Below are 20,157 nucleotides of genomic sequence, written 5' to 3' on the forward strand. Positions count from 1 at the left end.
TGATATACGTTTAGACTGATTACTGCAGCGTTTCCTGTACTCTCTTACTTCATTGAGTACTCCCTATAGAACCATATTGCAGCTCAAAGGAACCCATGTCAATATACTGTATCCTAGATACTTCCATTTTTATTTCTATACTGTGTGTAAAATTCCTTGCAGATCCAGCTGGATAACAAGTTAAGTTGAAGTCACACTGATAACCTAAAACGAAAGTCAGTACACTTTGTTTTGTCCTTAGAAGCACCCCTCATTGTGTGGACCTAAATACAATACTGTTGGCTTAATTTGCATGTTATCGCTCCATGTTGTCTTACGGAATCATATTATCGAACAGTGAGCCCCAAAGTAAATAAATTGTTTGTTTAACAGACGAATATTATGGAAAGAACACAACTTTTTATAATCTAGCAGAAACTTTCGAAGGGTGGTGGAGTTACACTCAATCCTCAATGATTTTCAGCTGAATTGTGATTTCACTCGCACAATACAAGAAACGAATTTATAATTTTCATGTAGATCTTGGTTTACAAAGGACCTATGTACTCAAACTGAACATTTGTCTGACGGAAAGTAGGAAATCCTTACCGATTCAGAAGTAGATCAGAAACATGCTTCATCACAAACTACTAGTACAAATTGTCCGAATATCTATATTTAGTCATTGAAAATTTGTGTTAACTACAGGACTAGGAAAAGAGTTTATAGTAAAGCTCTGCGACAAGTAATAACATACTGTAAGTAGCATTTTCTATTTACAGGTGTCGAAAACATTTTGTCTGGAGAAGAGAACTGTAATCGAGCAAAAGTTAAGCTACGAAAGGTAGATAAACAGTAGCTGTCTAGTATAACTGAGGAAGCAACAGCCTTTTCGCATTCCACGCCTGACTCGGTAAAAAAAGGAACCCTTAAAGTACTATTTTCTTGTCCATCTGCCTGTCTGTAAGTCTGTTAATTCCTTTCTCTCAGGAACAGGTAGAGGTATCAAGCTAAAATTCATGTGAAATATTAGGGTCTACGGCCCCTTGGCGATGTGAAAAACTGAAGCTTCTAATCGAATACACTGAATGCAATCGAAAGATATGGCCATTTATGTCACATATTCAGACCTCACAAATTTACTCGTCAAAACCTATAGGATACTTCTCGCTGGCCTAGAATCGTGAAATTTGGCAAGAGGCAAGGTTTCACAGTAAAAGTAAAGGAAAAAAATTCGAAAATGGTTAATTTGTAATTATGTCACACCAAAAAATATTCATTTGCCATTCGTTGTCCGTCTGCGTGTCTGTCCAACTGTTAAGACCCATTTTTCTTAGGAACGGATAGAGATATCAAGCTGAAATCTATGCCAAATATTGAGGACTACTGTCCCTCACCTGTGTAAAAAATTAAGCTTTTCATCCAATACACACAAAAGATACGACCAGTTACGTCACATATTTTGATACTCGCAGACTCACACATCAGAACATGTACATGAAGTATCTGTACACACAATTCAGTTTGTACGAGCCCAACTCGCACTCGTCCGTCTTTTTCTCCTTAGATAAAACTGTGCAGTAAAAGCTTCTCTACTAAATTACTATAGATGCGTAATTTTAAGTTTACCCCTAAAAATGCTACTAAAGAAACAAAAAATGTTGAATTTTAACTTCTCCTCTGTTCGAGAGTTGTATTTGTTAAGTAGGAAACATTTGTGACCCAGAAGATATGCAGGTCCCTGATTTATGAAGTTCAAATTGATTTATTAATCAATATTTCGGTAAAGAATGTGAATAGCATGGAACGCCCAAAATCGAATAGTGAACTATTCTAGAGAAGTGAATGCCACTGTGTTTAGACAGCGGTTCACGTTGGGAAATAGCAGCGAAGGTGGCGCAAAGATAAACGCCGGATCCTAGTGGTTGGATAACAGATAACGCGGGTTGGCTGGTAGCACACTTCCTTGTTACACTGAGTTGCCTAGCAGTTACCTAGAGCACAGGGCTGTTGAGACGAGTTCTGTAACATCTCTTCAACTTCATTTGGCTTTTGCAATGACGGATGTATATAGATAGGTGTTTGCACTATTGAAATTCGATTAGAGTCACTCTATAAAAGCCACTAGATGTGACGGGGTTCTAGTTAGATTAAAGAAGGCGATTTGGCTGCCCCTATTCACTGGTTTTATGCAACCTGCAGCGCCTTCAAATACCACCGCGAGATTTTCATATTCTATCGCTCGCTACACAGAAACTGTTAGTCCTATGGAAATAATGAACAGCACCTTTTTGTAGGAGATTTTACGTAGGTAAATTTTGTACTGGGATACGTTTTCGCTAGAGACCATAGTTTTCTAATCATCCAAGAAAAACGTTCAAAAGTGACCTTCAGACGCGTTTTTCCAGAAAAACTCGAAAACCACGGCTTCCAGTGAAAACGTGTTGCAGTACAATATTTAAGTATATGAAATTTCCTACGAAAAGGTCCTATTCATTTTCATGTAGGAAAGAGTGAAAGAATATGAAAATCTCATGTGCGGTTTTAGAAGGCATTGTGGGTTACACGAAACCTATTGGTAGGGGCACCTGAATCAGCCCGTCTTTAGATTATGTGCGGCTGGTCCCGGCGGAGGTTCGGGTCCTCTCGCGGGCATGGGTGTGTGTGTTTGTCCTTAGGATAATTTAGATTAACTAGTAGTGAGTAAGCTTAGGGACTGATGACTTTAGCAGTTAAGCCCCATAAGATTTCACACACATTTGAACATTTTGATTTCTATTGGTACCTGTAGTATGTCGTAGGTCTTTAGAGCACTGAATATTTGCAAGGGATTACAGACAGCTGCAGTTATTTCTCTTCTTCAAAGAGCGTTATCAGAAGTCAATAACTACATATACGCCTATATCACGGATGTCACTATGTTGGCAAATTTTGGAACACATTTTATGCTAACTTTTTAATACCTTATTCCCCTCTATAAATCAACATGGACTGTGGAAGCAGCAATAGTATGAACCTCAGCTAGCTATGTTCGTCCATGAACTACAGAACGAAGGCGTTCAATATAATTCCACACTGTCACCAGATGAATAAAATAAGAGCGTAACTACAATATTCAACATTAAAATGGCAACAGCTTATAGGCGGCATGCAACAAACACCAAATAGCCGTCAAGTGTATAATATATGAGTACTTTTATGTGCAAATGAGTGACCTTTGAAGTTCAACTGTAGAAAGTGAGTACGGTATGGATAATGCCAACTGCATTCGGCAGAAAGAGTACACAGCGAGATTCTCATTCAGAAATCGTATTTAAATATTGGTCGTTTGTGATGAGATCCTGCTGCACCTGGGGTAAGAAGGGAAAACATCTGCCAGCACCTGTCGGATGCAATAGCGACATGGCCATGACCTATCCGGGCTGTGCTTTATCGTCCCGTGATACCGCTAATCACTTTGATCGGAATCCCAAGAGTGCATGTGAATATGGGATCTATTCTTTCAGGAAAATCACACTTAACGCCATGTGGGTTCTCTATGGTTCTACGCAATTAGCGCGTGAGAGGACTGACATATTGTTCACTGGACCGTGCAGGATTGTACGATAACGTCTGCAACAGCTTGTACAGCTGTACAGCCACACGATGAACACTGTCCTTTTTTTATGTGGCTGCATGTACAAGCACGCCACTACACACAGAACTGGTTAATTTCTTCTTTTCAGACAAACCCTAGTTCTGCGTAAAGCACCACGATGGACGTATCCATGTGTAGGGCATCTGAAGTGAACGAACGTTGCTTGCTTGCAATTGTGTTTTCGTCATACGAGCCAGCCTCATATGGGATAGCTTGTGGTACCATTGACTACAGAACGTTATCAACTCTGATATAGATACACTGTGCGATCAAAAGTATCCGGACACCCCCAAAAACATACGTTTTTCATATTAGGTGCATTGTACTGCCTCCTACTGCCAGGTACCCCATATCATTGACTTCAATAGTTATTAGACACCATGCAAGAGCAGAATCGGGCGCTCCGCGGAACTCACGGACTTCGAACGTGGTCAGGTGATCGGGTGTCACTTGTGTCATACGTCTGTACGCGAGATTTCCACAATCCTAAACATCCCTAAGTCCACTATTTCCGATGTGATAGTGAAGTGGAAACGTGAAGTGAAACGTACAGCACAAAAGCGTACAGGCTGACCTCGTCTGTTGACTCACAGAGACCGCCGAGAACTGAAGAGGGTCGTAATACGTAATAGGCACACATCTACCCACACCATCACACAGGAATTCCAAACTGCATCAGGATCCACTGTAAATACGATGACAGATAGACGGTAGGTGAGAAAACTTGGATTTCATTGTCGAGTGGCTGCTCATAAGCCACACGTCACACCGGTAAATTCTACGATGCTTCGCTTGGTATAAGGAGTGTAAACATTGAGCGATTGAACAGTGGAAAAACGTTGTGTGGGGTGACAAATCACGGTACACAACGTGGCGATCCGATGGCAGGTTGTGGGTATGGCGAATGCTTATGAACGTCATCTACCAGCGTGTGTAGTGCCAACAATAAAATTCGGAGGCGGTGGTGTTATGGTGTGGTAGTGTTTTTCATGGAGGGAGCTTGCACCGCTTGTTGTTTTGCGTGGAACTATCACAGCACAGGCCTACATTGATGTTTTAAGCATCTTCTTGCTTCCCACTGTGGAGAAGCAATTTGGGTATGGCAATTGCATCTTTCACCACGATCGAGCACCTGTTTATAATGCACAGCCTGTGGCGGAGTGGTTACACGACAATAACATCCCTGTAATGAGCTGGCCTGCAGAGACTCCTGACCTGAATCCTATAGAACAACTCTGGGATGTTTTGGAACGCCGACTTTGTGCCAGGCCTCACCGACCGACACCGATACTTCTCGTCAGTGCACCACTCGGTGAAGAATGGTCTGCCATTCCCCAAGAAACCTTACAGCACCTGACTGAACGTATACCTGCGAGAGTGGAAGATGTCACCAAGTCTAAGGGTAGCCCAACACCATACTGAATTCCAGATTTACCGATGAAGGGCGCCACGAACTTGTAAGTCATTTTCAGCCAGGTGTCCGGATACTTTTGATCACATAGTGTAGCTAGTAATATGGACAACAAGCGCTACATCTCTGACGTGTTGAGGCCAGTGGCTGTGGTCTTTCTTGGAGGTCTCCACAACATCACCTTTCAACAAAATAACAGAAGATTGCTTGTTGCTCCTGCAGCCCTGACTTAACTCGAAACACTCCTCCAGACCTCTCCCCCATTGGAAACATTTAGCCACGGTTTGCCGGGACAGTGACACGCCATCGTTTGCGAGCCACTACGATTGATGAGCTCCGGTATAAAGTGGAAGTAGCATGAACTGGTGCACACGTATCTGTCATCCAATAACGACATGGGTAAGAGCCTTTTTTGTCTCCTGACACGGCAGCTCTGTGTGCTAAACTGTTGTGTGCTTGATAAGGATAGTGGTCTATGATAGAGTTGAAGTGTAAACGCTATCCTCGTTGCCTCCACACACGAATATCAGTACTGTCAGGGTGAAAACTGATACCCGTCTCTTCAGAAAAGAGCGTTACGTTCCGCGGCTGCCTACCCCACAAAAAAAAAAAATGGTTCAAATGGCTCTGAGCACTATGGGACTCAACTGCTGTGGTCATAAGTCCCCTAGAACTTAGAACTACTTAAACCTTACTAACCTAAGGACAGCACACAACACCCAGCCATCACGAGGCAGAGAAAATCCCTAACCCCGCCGGGAATCGAACCCGGGAACCCGGGCGTGGGAAGCGAGAACGCTACCGCACGACCACGAGATGCGGGCCCTACCCCACAAAGACAGGTTTCACGCCCATGTGACACAAGCTCCTCTCTGAACCCGATTTAAAGGAGGGGCCCTGAGAGGCCTTCTGGCACGCAATCCCTGCTCACGGAGCCTATTTCGTAACATTTCTGTCGACACCTGCATTTCTGCAGCTTCCTGGAACTGCCGCTGTAGGAATGTCACATTGTGTTGAGGGTGTCTACTCGTATACGCAGATGCCGGTGCTGCACACCTGTTGTTTTTCTTCCATGGCCACTACTGTGACGATCCTTAACTGATCCTGTCTCCAGAAACTTGTTTCCGATTCGAAAGACGTCACTTCGACTAACAGTGATGTTCACCTGCTTCATTCACTGCCCCTTTGGAGTGACTAATCGGAACCCCTGACTGTAAGCGACTGTTGTCTGAGCCATCCTGAAGCAATATAACTCCGGTAATGTCAAACAGCACAGTGTTTACAGGTGACACGGTTACCGCAGACTGCACATACTACCCCCTCTGGTAGAAACATGGATTGTTTCCACTAGAATTACATTACAAACAAGCCACTATGTTGATATCATAACGTGGTTCTGGGTCAGAACGCTCAAGTTTTGTCAATATGCAATATTATTTTGAATATTGTAGGTAAACAAATAAAAGCACCCTCCTACAAATATGTTGGTCAGTCTCATTGATGCTCAGCCAACAGCCCGCCTACCGCAACGTACATAACGTCGCCACCTGCCTCTCTGGAGGTGTCTCACTCCAAACAATCTCCTCCCCCCCCCCCATCCCCCCACCAGCTAGTCAGCGGCCTTGATCAGCTGCACAACTCTGTGTTAAGACGCGTGGTGCGGTTACCGGAGCGAGATTTTTTACGATGTCTTGGTTTTATGTAAGTATTACGGCAATAGGCGATGACCGTATAGGCTAAGGGTTCAAAGGAGGTGGCAAACAGTACCATCGATAAAAGACAACCCCGGTATGACAGAGCACTAAACTGAGAATGCATCTACTGCGAAAATCATTTGGTAGGCGTAAAAAATCTATTCTTATATGTGGGGATTTGAAATGCTGTGACACACTTCTTTGTTACCTGCAACTTCCACTAAATCGATGTACACTAGCACTAGATACTACCATGGGAAGAAGGCTGTGAACGAAGTATATCAACACTGAGGTGACAGAAGTCATGTCGTATCTCCTAATACCGTGTCGGACCTCCTTTTGCTCAGCATGGTGCTGCAAATCGACGTGACGTGGACTCAACAAGTCGTTGGAAGACCCTACAGAAATATTTAGCCACGCTGCCTCTATGTTGTTGTTGTGGTCTTCAGCCCTGAGACTGGTTTGATGCAGCTCTCCATGCTGCTCTATCCTGTGCAAGCTTCTTCATTCCCGTACCTACTGCAGCCTACATCTGAATCTGCTTAGTGTATTCATCTCTTGGTCTCCCTCTACGATTTTTACCCTCCACGCTGCCCTCCAATACTAAATTGGTGATCCCTCGATGCCTCAGAACATGTCCTACCAACCGATCCCTTCTTCTAGTCAAGTTGTGCCACAAGCTCCTCTTCTCCCCAATTCTATTAAATACGTCCTCATTAGTTAGGTGATCTACCCATCTAATCTTCAGCATTCTTCTGTAGCACCACATTTCGAAAGCTTCTATTCTCTTCTTGTCTAAGCTATTTATCGTCCACGTTTCACTTCCATACATGGCTACACTCCACACAAATACTTTCAGAAACGACTTCCTGACATTTTAATCTATACTCGATGTTAACAAATTTCTCTTCTTCAGAAATGCTTTCCTTGCCATTGCCAGTCTACATTTTATATCCTCTCTACTTCGACCATCATCAGTTATTTTGCTCCCCAAATAGCAAAACTCCTTTACTATTTTAAGTGTCTCATTTCCTAATCTAATTCCCTCAGCATCACCCGACTTAATTCGACTACATTCCATTATCCTCGTTTTGCTTTTGTTGATGTTCATCTTATACCCTCCTTTCACGACACTGTCCAATCCGTTCAGCTGCTCTTCCAAGTCCTTTGCTGTCTCTGACAGAATGACAATGTCATCGGCGAACCTCAAAGTTTTTATTTCTTCTCCATGGATTTTAATACCTACTCCGAACTTTTCTTTTGTTTCCTTTACTGTTTGCTCAATATACAGATTGAATAACATCGGGGAGAGGCTACAACCCTGTCTCACTCCCTTCCCAACCACTGCTTCCCTTTCATACCCCTCGACTCTTATAACTGCCATCTGGTTTCTGTACAAATTGTAAATAGCCTTTCGCTCTCTGCCTCTATAGCCATCCACAACAACGAAAGTGTTGCGGTTGCTGGATTTTGTACACGAACTGTCTCGATTACGTCTCATAAATGTTCAATGAGATTTATGTCGAGCGATCTGGGCGGCCAAATCATTCGCTCGAATTGTGCAGAATGTTCGTCAAACCAATTGCGAACAATTGTGGCTCAGTGACATGGCGCATTGTCATCCAGTTGCTGCAGATAGTCTCCAAGTCGGTGAACATAACTATTCCCAGTCAGTGAACGGTTCAATTGGACCAGAGGACCCAGTCCATTCCACGTAAACACGGCCCACTTCGTTACAGAGCCACCACCAACTTGCGCACTGCCTTGTTGACAACCTGCGTCCGCCAGTGCTCTGTCTTTTTATACTATATGTACTTGATATTACCGCCACCTGTGTACGTGCATATCACTATCCTATGACTTCTGTGACATCAGTGTATAATGCTTTTTTCTTCGGAGGGGAGGAGGGGTGGGGGGAGGAGTTACGCTCCGGCCTGCCCATGTCCATTTCTTGGCCTGATGATTAGTCGGATAGTTTTATAAAATGCATATTGGATACCGCCTGCTCCGGGGTTCCACTGTGTTGGCATCAGATTTTATTTTATTTCGTTGTGCCTTCCGGTTTTGGTTCTGACAAAGCAGTAAGCTATGTGTGAGAGACTCCCGTACTTCATCAGAGGAATCGAAACGTATATGGAACGTAGTTTACAAGCAAATTATTAAAACTATAGGCAGGCAGGATACAGTTTATAGCCTTTACTGTGTGATTACCTGTAAGGTTTCCTATGTCTAGCAGCTGTACTGCATGTATTGTATATTTCTGTTGGTGAATAACAAAAGTTGTTTATTCATAAAACTACTACTTGTTTATTATGCTGGTTGTTTTGTCATGTTGCTTTCAGAAGAATGAAGGAAGCTTAATATCATGTGCATTCGCTGCAGTTACTATTGCGTATTTGTTCAGCAATTATTATGTACAAAATCGGTACCCGTCGCAAGAGTCACAAAGAAAACACTTGGAAGCCCACACAGTGTGTTACTGTACAACGACACCGATTCAGGGGACGAATGTAGATATATTACCGGTATGTACAGGCAAAAAAAAAGGAAAGAAAAAAGATTACGTAGCCGGGATATAGAGGGGGAACTTACTCCGAAGGTAGTACACTAGTAATTAAACTTCTGAACTTGAGCCTGAGACGCTTGCCCTATCTATTTTTCCATACTGTTCTATGATTCTACTCCTTCCAAAATACTTTTATTTTAATGAAGAGGTTGTGATATATGAACACTCTTGTACGACACAGTTAATTTCATTCCACATGAAGTTCATATGGCACGTCGCTACTGGTTCTAATTGCACTCGCTTTACAAATGCAGCCAGTCATCGATCACGAGCCTGCACGAGTCTGCCATTGGCGGTGCAATGGTCTTTTCACTACGTAACAATATTTTAGACACGACATTCAAATCTGAGCTTCAAAATCTCACATTACTCAGACACATAGTATTCGTCCGTCTTGCGTTTTTAATCTGATGCGACTTTCAGCCTAATCTTTCTGCGAAATACTTCACTTTTACCTGCATCGGGGCACGAACTCCTGGGACCTGCCCTGCAAGCTTGCTCAGGGTCGACTGACTCGCTCCTTAGGGCCAAAAGATCTCCGGGCGCAAACCTCTCCCTTCTAGAAGCATGACTCATCCCTGCGAGCGATGCCGCTGCGCTGTAGCGAAGAAGCGTAGGGCAGATTCGATCTTTCAAGTGTAGGATTTATATCTGCAGCCTTGCAGTACAAGTCCTGTAACTTCCGAATACTTCCTGTACATAAAGATTTACTCACTGTTTGTATAAATCACTGCAGATAATGAATTGAGATCCATATAACATATATGCTCTCAAAGAGACAAAAAAGAAAAAAAAGGACCACGAAGGAATTATCCAAATGGGACGGAAATCAACGAATGTGGCCGCGCGGTTTGAGGGGCCATGTCACGGATTGCGCGGCCCCTCATGCCGGAGGTTCGAGTCCTCCCTCGGGCATGGGTGTGTGTGTTGTTCTTAGCATAAGCTAGTTTGACGTAGTTTAAGTAGTGTGCAAGTCTAGGGACCGATGACCTCAGCAGTTTGGTCCCTTAGGAATTCACACACATTTGAACATTTTTCAACGAATGTGACGTACATGTACTAACAAACAAAAGCATTATAAGTTCAAAAAACTTGCATAACTTATTTAAGAGAACTCCACAAATTGAGCAAGTCACTAAGACGTTAGTCCACCTCTGGCTGTTATGCAAGCAGTTACTCATCCTGGTACTGCTTGATGTACACTACTGGCCATTAAAATTGCTACGCCAAGAAGGAATGCAGATGATAAACGGGTATTCATTGGACAAATATATTATACTAGAACTGACATGTGATCACATTTTCACGCAATTTGAGTGCATAGATCCTGAGAAATCAGTACCCAGAACAACCACCTCTGGCCGTAATAACGGCCTTGATAAGCCTGGGCGTTGAATCAAACAGAGCTTGGATGGCGTGTACAGGTACAGATGCCCATGCAGCGTCAACACGATACCACAGTTCATCAAGAGTAGTGACTGGCGTATTGTGACAAGCCAGTTGCTCGGCTACCATTGACCAGACCTTTTCAATTTGTGAGAGATCTGGAGAATGTGTTGGCCAGGGAAGCAATCGAACATTTTCTGTATCCAGAAATGCCCATACAGTACCTGCAACATGCGGTCGTGCATTATCCTGCTGAAATGTAGGGTTTCGCAGGGATCGAATGAAGGGTAGAGCTACGGGTCGTAACACATCTGAAATGTAACGTCCACTGTTAAAACTGCCGTGAGTGCGAACAAGAGGTGACCGAGACGTGTAACCAATGGCACTCCATACCAACACGTCGGGTGATACGCCAGTATAGCGATGACGAATACACACTTCCAATGTGCGTTCACCGCGATGACGCCAAACACGGATGCGAGCATCATGATGCTGTAAACACAACCTGGATGCATCCGAAAAAAAAAATAAAACGTTTTTCCATTCGTGCACCCAGGTTCGTCGTTGAGTACACCATCGCAGGCGCTCTTGTCTGTGATGCAGCGTCAAGGGTAACCGCAGCCATGGTCTCCGAGCTGATAGTCCATGCTGCTGCAAACGTCGTCGAAGTGTTCGTGCATATGGTTGTTGTCTTGCAAACGTCCCCATCTGTTGACTCAGGGATCGAGACGTGGCTGCTCGATCCTTTACAGCCATGCGGATAAGATGCCTGTCATCTAGACTGTTAGTGATGCGAGGCCGTTGGGATTCAGCACGGCGTTCCGTATTATCTTCCTGAACCCACCGATTCCATATTCTGCTAACAGTCATTGGATCTCGACCAACGCCAGCAGTATTGTCGCGATACGATAAATCGCAATCGCGATAGGCTACAATACGACCTTTACCAAAGTCGGAAACGTCATGGTACGCATTTCTCCTCCTTACACGAGGTATCACAACAACGTTTCACCAGGCAACGCCGGTCAACTGCTGTTTGTGTATGAGAAATCGATTGGAAATTTTCCTCATGTCAGCACGTTGTAGGTGTCGTCACCGGTGCCAAACTTGTGTGAATGCTCTGAAAAGCTAATCATTTGCATATCACAGCATCTTCTTCCTGTCGGTTAAATTTCGCGACTGTAGCACGTCATCTTCGTGGTGTAGCAATTTTAATGGCCAGTAGTGTAGTTGGTGGCTGTCCTCCTGAGAGATACCGTGCCAAATTACGTCCATCTGCCGCGTTAGTCGTAAGAATCCTGAGCTGGTTGGAGGGCTCTTCCCAGTATGCTCCAACGTTCTCACTTGGGAAGCGATCCGGCGACCTTACTGGCGAAGGCAGCATTTGGCAAATACGAAGATCAGCAGTAGAAACTCTCGCCGGGTGCGGGTGGCCTTTATCTTAGCTTAAATTTTTTACAATACAAAGGTCTATAGATGTTAGTATTGACGTAAATTTCAACTTCATACCTCTACCCGTCCCTGAGGAAAAGGAGTCTTAACAGACGGACGGAGTGTCGGCCAGCAAAGTGACCCAATAAGGGTTCCGTTTTTACTGGCTGAGATTTTTTTTTTTTGGTCATCAGTCTACTGACTGGTTCGATGCGGCCCGCCACGAATTCCTTTCCTGTGCTAACCTCTTCTTCATCTCAGAGTAGCACTTGCAACCCACGTCCTCAATTATTTGCTTGACGTACTCCAAATGGTTCAAATGGCTCTGAGCACTATGGGACTCAACATCTTAGGTCATAAGTCCCCTAGAACTTAGAACTACTTAAACCTAAATAACCTAAGGACATCACACACACCCATGCCCGAGGCAGGATTCGAACCTGCGACCGTAGTAGTCCCGCGGTTCCGGACTGCAGCGCCAGAACCGCTGGACCACCAGGACCGGCGGACGTATTCCAATCTCTGTCTTCCTCTACAGTTTTTGCCCTCTACAGCTCCCTCTAGTACCATGGAAGTCATTCCCTCATGTCTTAGCATATGTCCTATCATCCTGTCCCTTCTCCTTATCAGTGTTTCCCACATATTCCTTTCCTCTCCGATTCTGCGTAGAACCTCCTCATTCCTTACCTTATCAGTCCACCTAATTTTCAACATTCTTCTATAGCACCACATCTCAAATGCTTCGATTCTCTTCTGTTCCGGTTTTCCCACAGTCCATGTTTCAGTACCATACAATGCTGTACTCCAGACGTACATCCTCAGAAATTTCTTCCTCAAATTAAGTCCGGTATTTGATATTAGTAGACTTCTCTTGGCCAGAAATGCCTTTTTTGCCATAGCGAGTCTGCTTTTGATGTCCTCCTTGCTCTGTCCGTCATTGGTTATTTTACTGCCTAGGTAGAAGAATTCCTTAACTTCATTGACTTCGTGACCATCAATCCTGATGTTAAATTTCTCGCTGTTCTCATTTCTACTACTTCTCATTACCTTCGTCTTTCTCCGATTTACTCTCAAACCATACTGTATACTCATTAGACTGTTCATTCCGTTCAGCAGATCATTTAATTCTTCTTCACCTTCACTCAGGGTAGAAATGTCATCAGCGAATCGTATCATTGATATCCTTTCACCTTGTATTTTAGTTCCACTCCTGAACCTTTCTTTTATTTCCATCATTGCTTCCTCGATGTACAGATTGAATAGTAGGAGCGAAAGGCTACACCCTTGTCTTACACCCTTCTTAATACGAGCACTTCGGTCTTGATCGTCCACTGTTATTATTCCTTCTTGGTTGTTGTACATATTGTATATGACCCGTCTCTCCCTATAGCTTACCCCTACTTTTTTCAGAATCTCGAACAGCTTGCACCATTTTATATTGTCGAACGCTTTTTCCAGGTCGACAAATCCTATGAAAGTGTCTTGATTTTTCTTTAGCCTTGCTTCCATTATTAGCCGTAACGTCAGAATTGCCTCCCTCGTCCCTTTACTTTTCCTAAAGCCAAACTGATCGTCACCTAGCGCATTCTCAATTTTCTTTTCCATTCATCTGTATATTATTCTTGTAAGCAGCTTCGATGCATGAGCTGTTAAGCTGATTGTGCGATAATTCTCGCACTTGTCAGCTCTTGCCGTCTTCGGAATTGTGTGGATGATGCTTTTCCGAAAGTCAGATGGTATATCGCCAGACTCATATATTCTACACACCAACGTGAATAGTCGTTTTGTTGCCCAATTCCCCCAATGATTTTAGAAATTCTGATGGAATGTTATCTATCCCTTCTGCCTTATTTGACTGTAAGTCCTCCAAAGCTCTTTTAAATTCCGATTCTAATACTGGATCCCCTCTCTCTTCTAAATCGACTCCTGTTTCTTCTTCTATCACATCAGACAAATCTTCACCCTCATAGAGGCTTTCAATGTATTCTGAGATAAGGAACGCTAAAAAAGATATCTCTGTTTAAATACCTGACGTTGTCGGCTGGAGAGCGATCAATGAATTTAATTTAAAGAAACTAGTAATCCAGTTGATCGATAGTAGATATACCGGATTACTAGCTTCGACAGGACTACGCAGCCATCTTCAGATTATGAAATCGTGCTGTGCGATAAATTGCACGTTTGTTTTCGCACGACCATAATGTACCCATAATAATGGGTAATAGAACTGTGTCAACATAGTAAGAGTTATACAATTGTGCCACATCGAGAAGTGCTTCACGTGTCTTGGTTGGAAATATGTTCCCTGTATCCAACCCAGATACGTGCGTCACTTCTTGACGTGCCAGACTTGCATGACTGTATCTTGCCATGAGGACACAGCCATATTTTTTGATGTTCTACTCTTTTTTTATTACGAGTACGTTGTGATGGTACGGAAACAAATGTACCGTTTATCACACAGGAAGATTTTGTAACCTGTACGCTGTGGATCTGAAGATGGCCACGTAGTCCTGTCGAAACTAGTAATCCTATGTACCTACATGCAATCGAGGCTCTAAAAACTTCATACTTGAAGCTTCGTTTACATTTATCCCTGTTTGTTTTCTTGTCTTATTTTACATTGTACCTCACATCTGGCTGAGCATACCGGTTTTCGTCGGGCTTCAGTATTCCTGTTAACATTTTAAGTACATTCTGTATTTTACGTCTTACACTTGCTCGGGCATCTGGTTGTCCAGAACAATTGAACTTCGTACAAGATCTTGACATTTGACAGTAAAATTCCGCAATCGTTAATCATCTAACTGATGCCGTTAATTGTTCCAGGATTCCGAGAAGGTGAACGAGCAAGGCCGGTTAGATGGTATACTAGAAGAAGATATAGAGACACTGACAACGACGACGTCCAGCCGCAGGCCGACGACTGGAACGAGGCAGCCTGCCGCTATCACGACGGAGGCTGCGGTGGTGACGGAACCGAAAGCGTCATCCGAGGACAGCAAGGCGAGGACTGTCGGCGCGGTGGGCACCAATATCACCACCGAATCGCCAGTAACTGCCGCAACAGAGGGGCCCATTACACCACCGGCGTCTCCGACCGGAAAATCGGTGGCACAGACGACGCTTAACAACACCGAAGGCACCACGCACAGCTCAGTCATCGAACGCGCCACTCTCCCTCCCACTCGTACAAACACCACCACTACTGGACCTCAACCAGCGTCGACGAGCGAAGAGTCTGTGGCACAGACGACGCTCGACCGGCGCAGCACACTCAGTGGTGGCGCCAATCACAGCTCAGGCACTGAAGACGTTACTCTCCCTCCCAATCGTACAAACGCCACCACCACTTTTAGACCTGAACTGGCGCCATCGAGTGGAGAGTCAGTGGCACAGACGACGCATCACCGCGGCAGTACACTCACAGAGGACGCCACCACACTCAGCTCAGTCACTGAAAACGTCACGCATCCCCTGTCTCACACAGACGCCACCACTGTTAGACCTCAGCCACCGCCGATCGTCTTCGTCTCTTCGCCAACCAGTGACATACCAACAAGTTACTTGCCCAGCAGCATTTCCCCCATTGTTGTAGACCACGGACCTGTGACGACTACCAGTAAACCACACTCCACTACTCCGAATGGGACCACCGAATCTTTGGGACCGCGAGTTAGCGACACTGACAGGCTCTTCTTAGTTTTTGAGTCGACTAACGACTCCTCCACACCTGCCAATAATGTCAGTGGCGCATCACCAACACCTGCAGACCGTACCGAGACCACGACTGCCAGGACAGCTGATGAAGTGGTTACAGCTAACGCCAGTGCCACTGAGAGCGACCGCTCTGGCTTGCGACGGCTCGTCGAGTCGTCATCTTCCGAGGAACAGACGACGGTTATGAGTGTAGCAACGAGCAGTGGAGACGCCAGCTCCGGCACTGGTGACGGTCTTCTCGTCGCTCGGAACGACAGCTCCCTGACGACGCGAGGCAGTGGGACGACGACCGCCGGGCCGAACTTCACCCGGGAAGCCTCGACCCGCGCGACTCACCCGGAGTCCGAAGCAGCCACTCCAGCGCCGACTACGGCCTCGACGAGTAGGGTGAGCGACCACAGTTCCACGACTGCCCTCACGACGAACAGGTACGTCGTGGAGCATATCGCCCATTCGGGCTCCTCAGCCGCTACATCCGAGCGAGAAGACGAAACTGTGCCGACGACGACAACGGAAACTGCTGCGACCACCAACAGGACGACGGCAGCCTCCAGCGTAGACTCTGCTCTCGAGCCCATTGTGCCAACGACTCGAGTTCCAGGTATGAGTAATGACAGTAATCGTGAATTATATTAAGCTCCACTCTATTTTCTGCACGCTTTAATTCCACTAAAGTAACTGACAAATAGCGTGTCTGGCGAATTGGGATTCTATCGTTAAATGACGACGGCTGCTGAGATTTACAATGTGTGGTAGATGTGACCATCTGCTGAACATCAGTAGTCGCTGTATCAGACCTAAATACTTTTTGGAAGATACACTCCTGGAAATGGAAAAATGAACACATTGACACCGGCGTGTCAGACCCACCATACTTGCTCCGGACACTGCGAGAGGGCTGTACAAGCAATGATCACACGCACGGCACAGCGGACACACCAGAAACCGCGGTGTTGGCCGTCGAATGGCGCTAGCTGCGCAGCATTTGTGCACCGCCGCCGTCAGTGTCAGCCAGTTTGCCGTGGCATACGGAGCTCCATCGCAGTCTTTAACACTCGTAGCATGCCGCGACAACGTGGACGTGAACCGTATGTGCAGTTGACGGACTTTGAGCGAGGGCGTATAGTGGGCATGCGGGAGGCCGGGTGGACGTACCGCCGAATTGCTCAACACGTGGGGCGTGAGGTCTCCACAGTACATCGATGTTGTCGCCAGTGGTCGGCGGAAGGTGCACGTGCCCGTCGACCTGGGACCGGACCGCAGCGACGCACGGATGCACGCCAAGACCGTAGGATCCTACGCAGTGCCGTAGGGGACCGCACCGCCACTTCCCAGCAAATTAGGGACACTGTTGCTCCTGGGGTATCGGCGAGGACCATTCGCAACCGTCTCCATGAAGCTGGGCTACGGTCCCGCACACCGTTAGGCCGTCTTCCGCTCACGCCCCAACATCGTGCAGCCCGCCTCCAGTGGTGTCGCGACAGGCGTGAATGGAGGGACGAATGGAGACGTGTCGTCTTCAGCGATGAGAGTCGCTTCTGCCTTGGTGCCAATGATGGTCGTATGCGTGTTTGGCGCCGTGCAGGTGAGCGCCACAATCAGGACTGCATACGACCGAGGCACACAGGGCCAACACCCGGCATCATGGTGTGGCGAGCGATCTCCTACACTGGCCGTACACCACTGGTGATCGTCGAGGGGACACTGAATAGTGCACGGTACATCCAAACCGTCATCGAACCCATCGTTCTACCATTCCTAGACCGGCAAGGGAACTTGCTGTTCCAACAGGACAATGCACGTTCGCATGTATCCCGTGCCACCCAACGTGCTCTAGAAGGTGTAAGTCAACTACCCTGGCCAGCAAGATCTCCGGATCTGTCCCCCATTGAGCATGTTTGGGACTGGATGAAGCGTCGTCTCACGCGGTCTGCACGTCCAGCACGAACGCTGGTCCAACTGAGGCGCCAGGTGGAAATGGCATGACAAGCCGTTCCACAGGACTACATCCAGCATCTCTACGATCGTCTCCATGGGAGAATAGCAGCCTGCATTGCTGCGAAAGGTGGATATACACTGTACTAGTGCCGACATTGTGCATGCTCTTTTGCCTGTGTCTATGTGCCTGTGGTTCTGTCAGTGTGATCATGTGATGTATCTGACCCCAGGAATGTGTCAATAAAGTTTCCCCTTCGTGGGACAATGAATTCACGATGTTCTTATTTCAATTTCCAGGAGTGTAATAAACAGTGTGCTTACTTTGTCTGTATCTATCTCATTTTCATTTGACTGCCCCTTATACTTCATCTGTCAGTCATTGTCTTGCGTCTCTCCGTAGCAGAATATCCAGCACTCACCTCGACGAGTGTTGTCTGCTCCCTACAAACTGACAACGCTCTTGACGACGCACTAACTGAACGCCTGCGGAAAACGCCAGTCCTAGCAACATAACGTCCTTATAGACAGCATTCCAGGTGTCAGAGTTCTATTACAGTTGTTTTCCAGGCTTACTTTCAATCTTGTCTATTAAGTTCTTCCATTGTTTGGCCAAGTTTACCTGCACTACCGGCGAGCAGCACAGTGCCGTTAGAGAAAGGAAGATGGCTGACCCATTCTGCCAATGACACCGATCACAGGTACAAATAACAGCGGTAACTCTGAATCATACTGACAATTCCTGTTCCGCTTCCCTTTTTGCACGCTGTATTGCCACTAAAGAAACTGAAAAAAGCCTACTTCCATACATGTCTGAAAGAACAGACACTGTTGACGATCCACAGCTGTATGAAATCTTTCGAAATTAATGCGCTGGCAGCGAACTCCTTGACACCAGCTGTTTTAGGTATAGATCTACTATCCAGCAGTGATATGTGAAAATTTTTGTCGGACCAGGGCTCGAACCGGAATTTCCCCACTTATCGTGAGCGGTCGCCTTAACCACTCTGGCTTTGCGTGCACGCTCCCTAGACCGTCCCATACTTCCATATGTCGCACTGTCTACATCCACTATATCCTTTTATACGTCATTGTGTAAGAATGTAGACTGTGCGATATATGGAATAATGGGACAATCCAGAGAGCGTGCACAGATAGCCAGAGTGCTTCCAGAATGAGATTTTCACTCTGCAGCGGAGTGTGCGCTGATATGAAACTTCCTGGCAAATTAAAACTGTGTGCCGGACCGAGTCTCGAACTCGGAACCTTTGCCTTTCGCGGGCAACTGCTCAACCATCTGAGTTACCCAAGAGCGACTCAGGACCCGTCCTCACAGCTTTACTTCTGCCAGTACCTCGTCTCCTACCTTCCAAACTTCACAGAAGCTCTTCTGCATGCCTTGCAGAACTAGCACTCCTGGAAGAAAGGATATTGCGGATACAGAACTAGTTCCGCAAGGCATGCAGAAGAACTTCTGTGAAGTTTGGAAGGTAGGAGACGAGGTACTGGCACAAGTAAAGCTGTGAGGACGGGTCGTGAGTCGTGCTTGGGTAGCTCAGATGGTAGAGCACTTGCCTGCGAAAAGCAAAGTTCTCGAGTTCGAGACTCGGTCCGGCACACAGTTTTAATTTGCCAGGAAGTTTCATATCAGCGCACACTCCGCTGCAGAGTGAAAATTCATTCTGGAAGCACTCTGGCTATCTGTGCACGCTCCCTGGACCGTCCCATAATTCCATATACCGCACAGTCTACATTCTTACACAATGACGTATAAAAGGATATAGAGGATGTAGACAGTGCGACATATGGAAGTATGGGACGGTCTAGGGAGCGTGCACGGATAGACAGAGAGGTTAAGGCGACCGCTCACGATAAGTGAGGAAATCCAGATTCGAGTCCCGGTCTGGTACAAATTTTCATATGTCGCTAGTGGGCAATAAATATATAGTAGTATAAAACAATATGAAGGCAGAGTTCCTACAAAAGTTCCTACAATGTTTGTAGCTTAGTGTATGCATTTTATTGCGAAAGTAGTAGATACATGTATGACGTAAACAGGCATGACAAAATTATCTAGTTTCTTTCGTAACACGAGCAACAAAATAAGGCGATTGGGTTTCTTGGACGGAAACTGGTATAAAAGCTCTCGCTGTCCTGTTGTGTTATTGCATTTTTAGTATTTTGTCCAATCTCCGTTATTCATAATTACCACAAAATTTCTCTTCATCATTCATTTTATTAGCGTTTGTAGTTCTTGCATTAAGCCGGCCGGAGTGGCCGAGCGGTTGTAGGCGCTTCAGTCTGGAACCGCGCGACCGCTACGGTCGCAGGTTCGAATCCTGCCTCGGGCATGGATGTGTGTGATGTCCTTAGGTTAGTTAGGTTTAAGTAGTTCTAA

The 20,157-nt window shown here is 45.8% G+C and overlaps 1 protein-coding gene across 1 annotated transcript in view; it reads left to right on the top strand.

The window, feature by feature from the left end:
* Window positions 1-20,157, top strand: part of LOC126191206 (uncharacterized) — a 307,035-nt gene that overhangs the window by 60,138 nt on the left and 226,740 nt on the right. The window contains exon 2 of the mRNA XM_049932000.1: window positions 14,934-16,425. Coding sequence (XP_049787957.1) covers window positions 14,934-16,425 — 1,492 coding nt within the window. The remainder of the gene's footprint in view (window positions 1-14,933; window positions 16,426-20,157) is intronic.

The sequence above is a fragment of the Schistocerca cancellata genome, chromosome 6 (genome assembly GCF_023864275.1).
Source record: "Schistocerca cancellata isolate TAMUIC-IGC-003103 chromosome 6, iqSchCanc2.1, whole genome shotgun sequence".
NCBI lineage: Eukaryota > Metazoa > Arthropoda > Insecta > Orthoptera > Acrididae > Schistocerca > Schistocerca cancellata.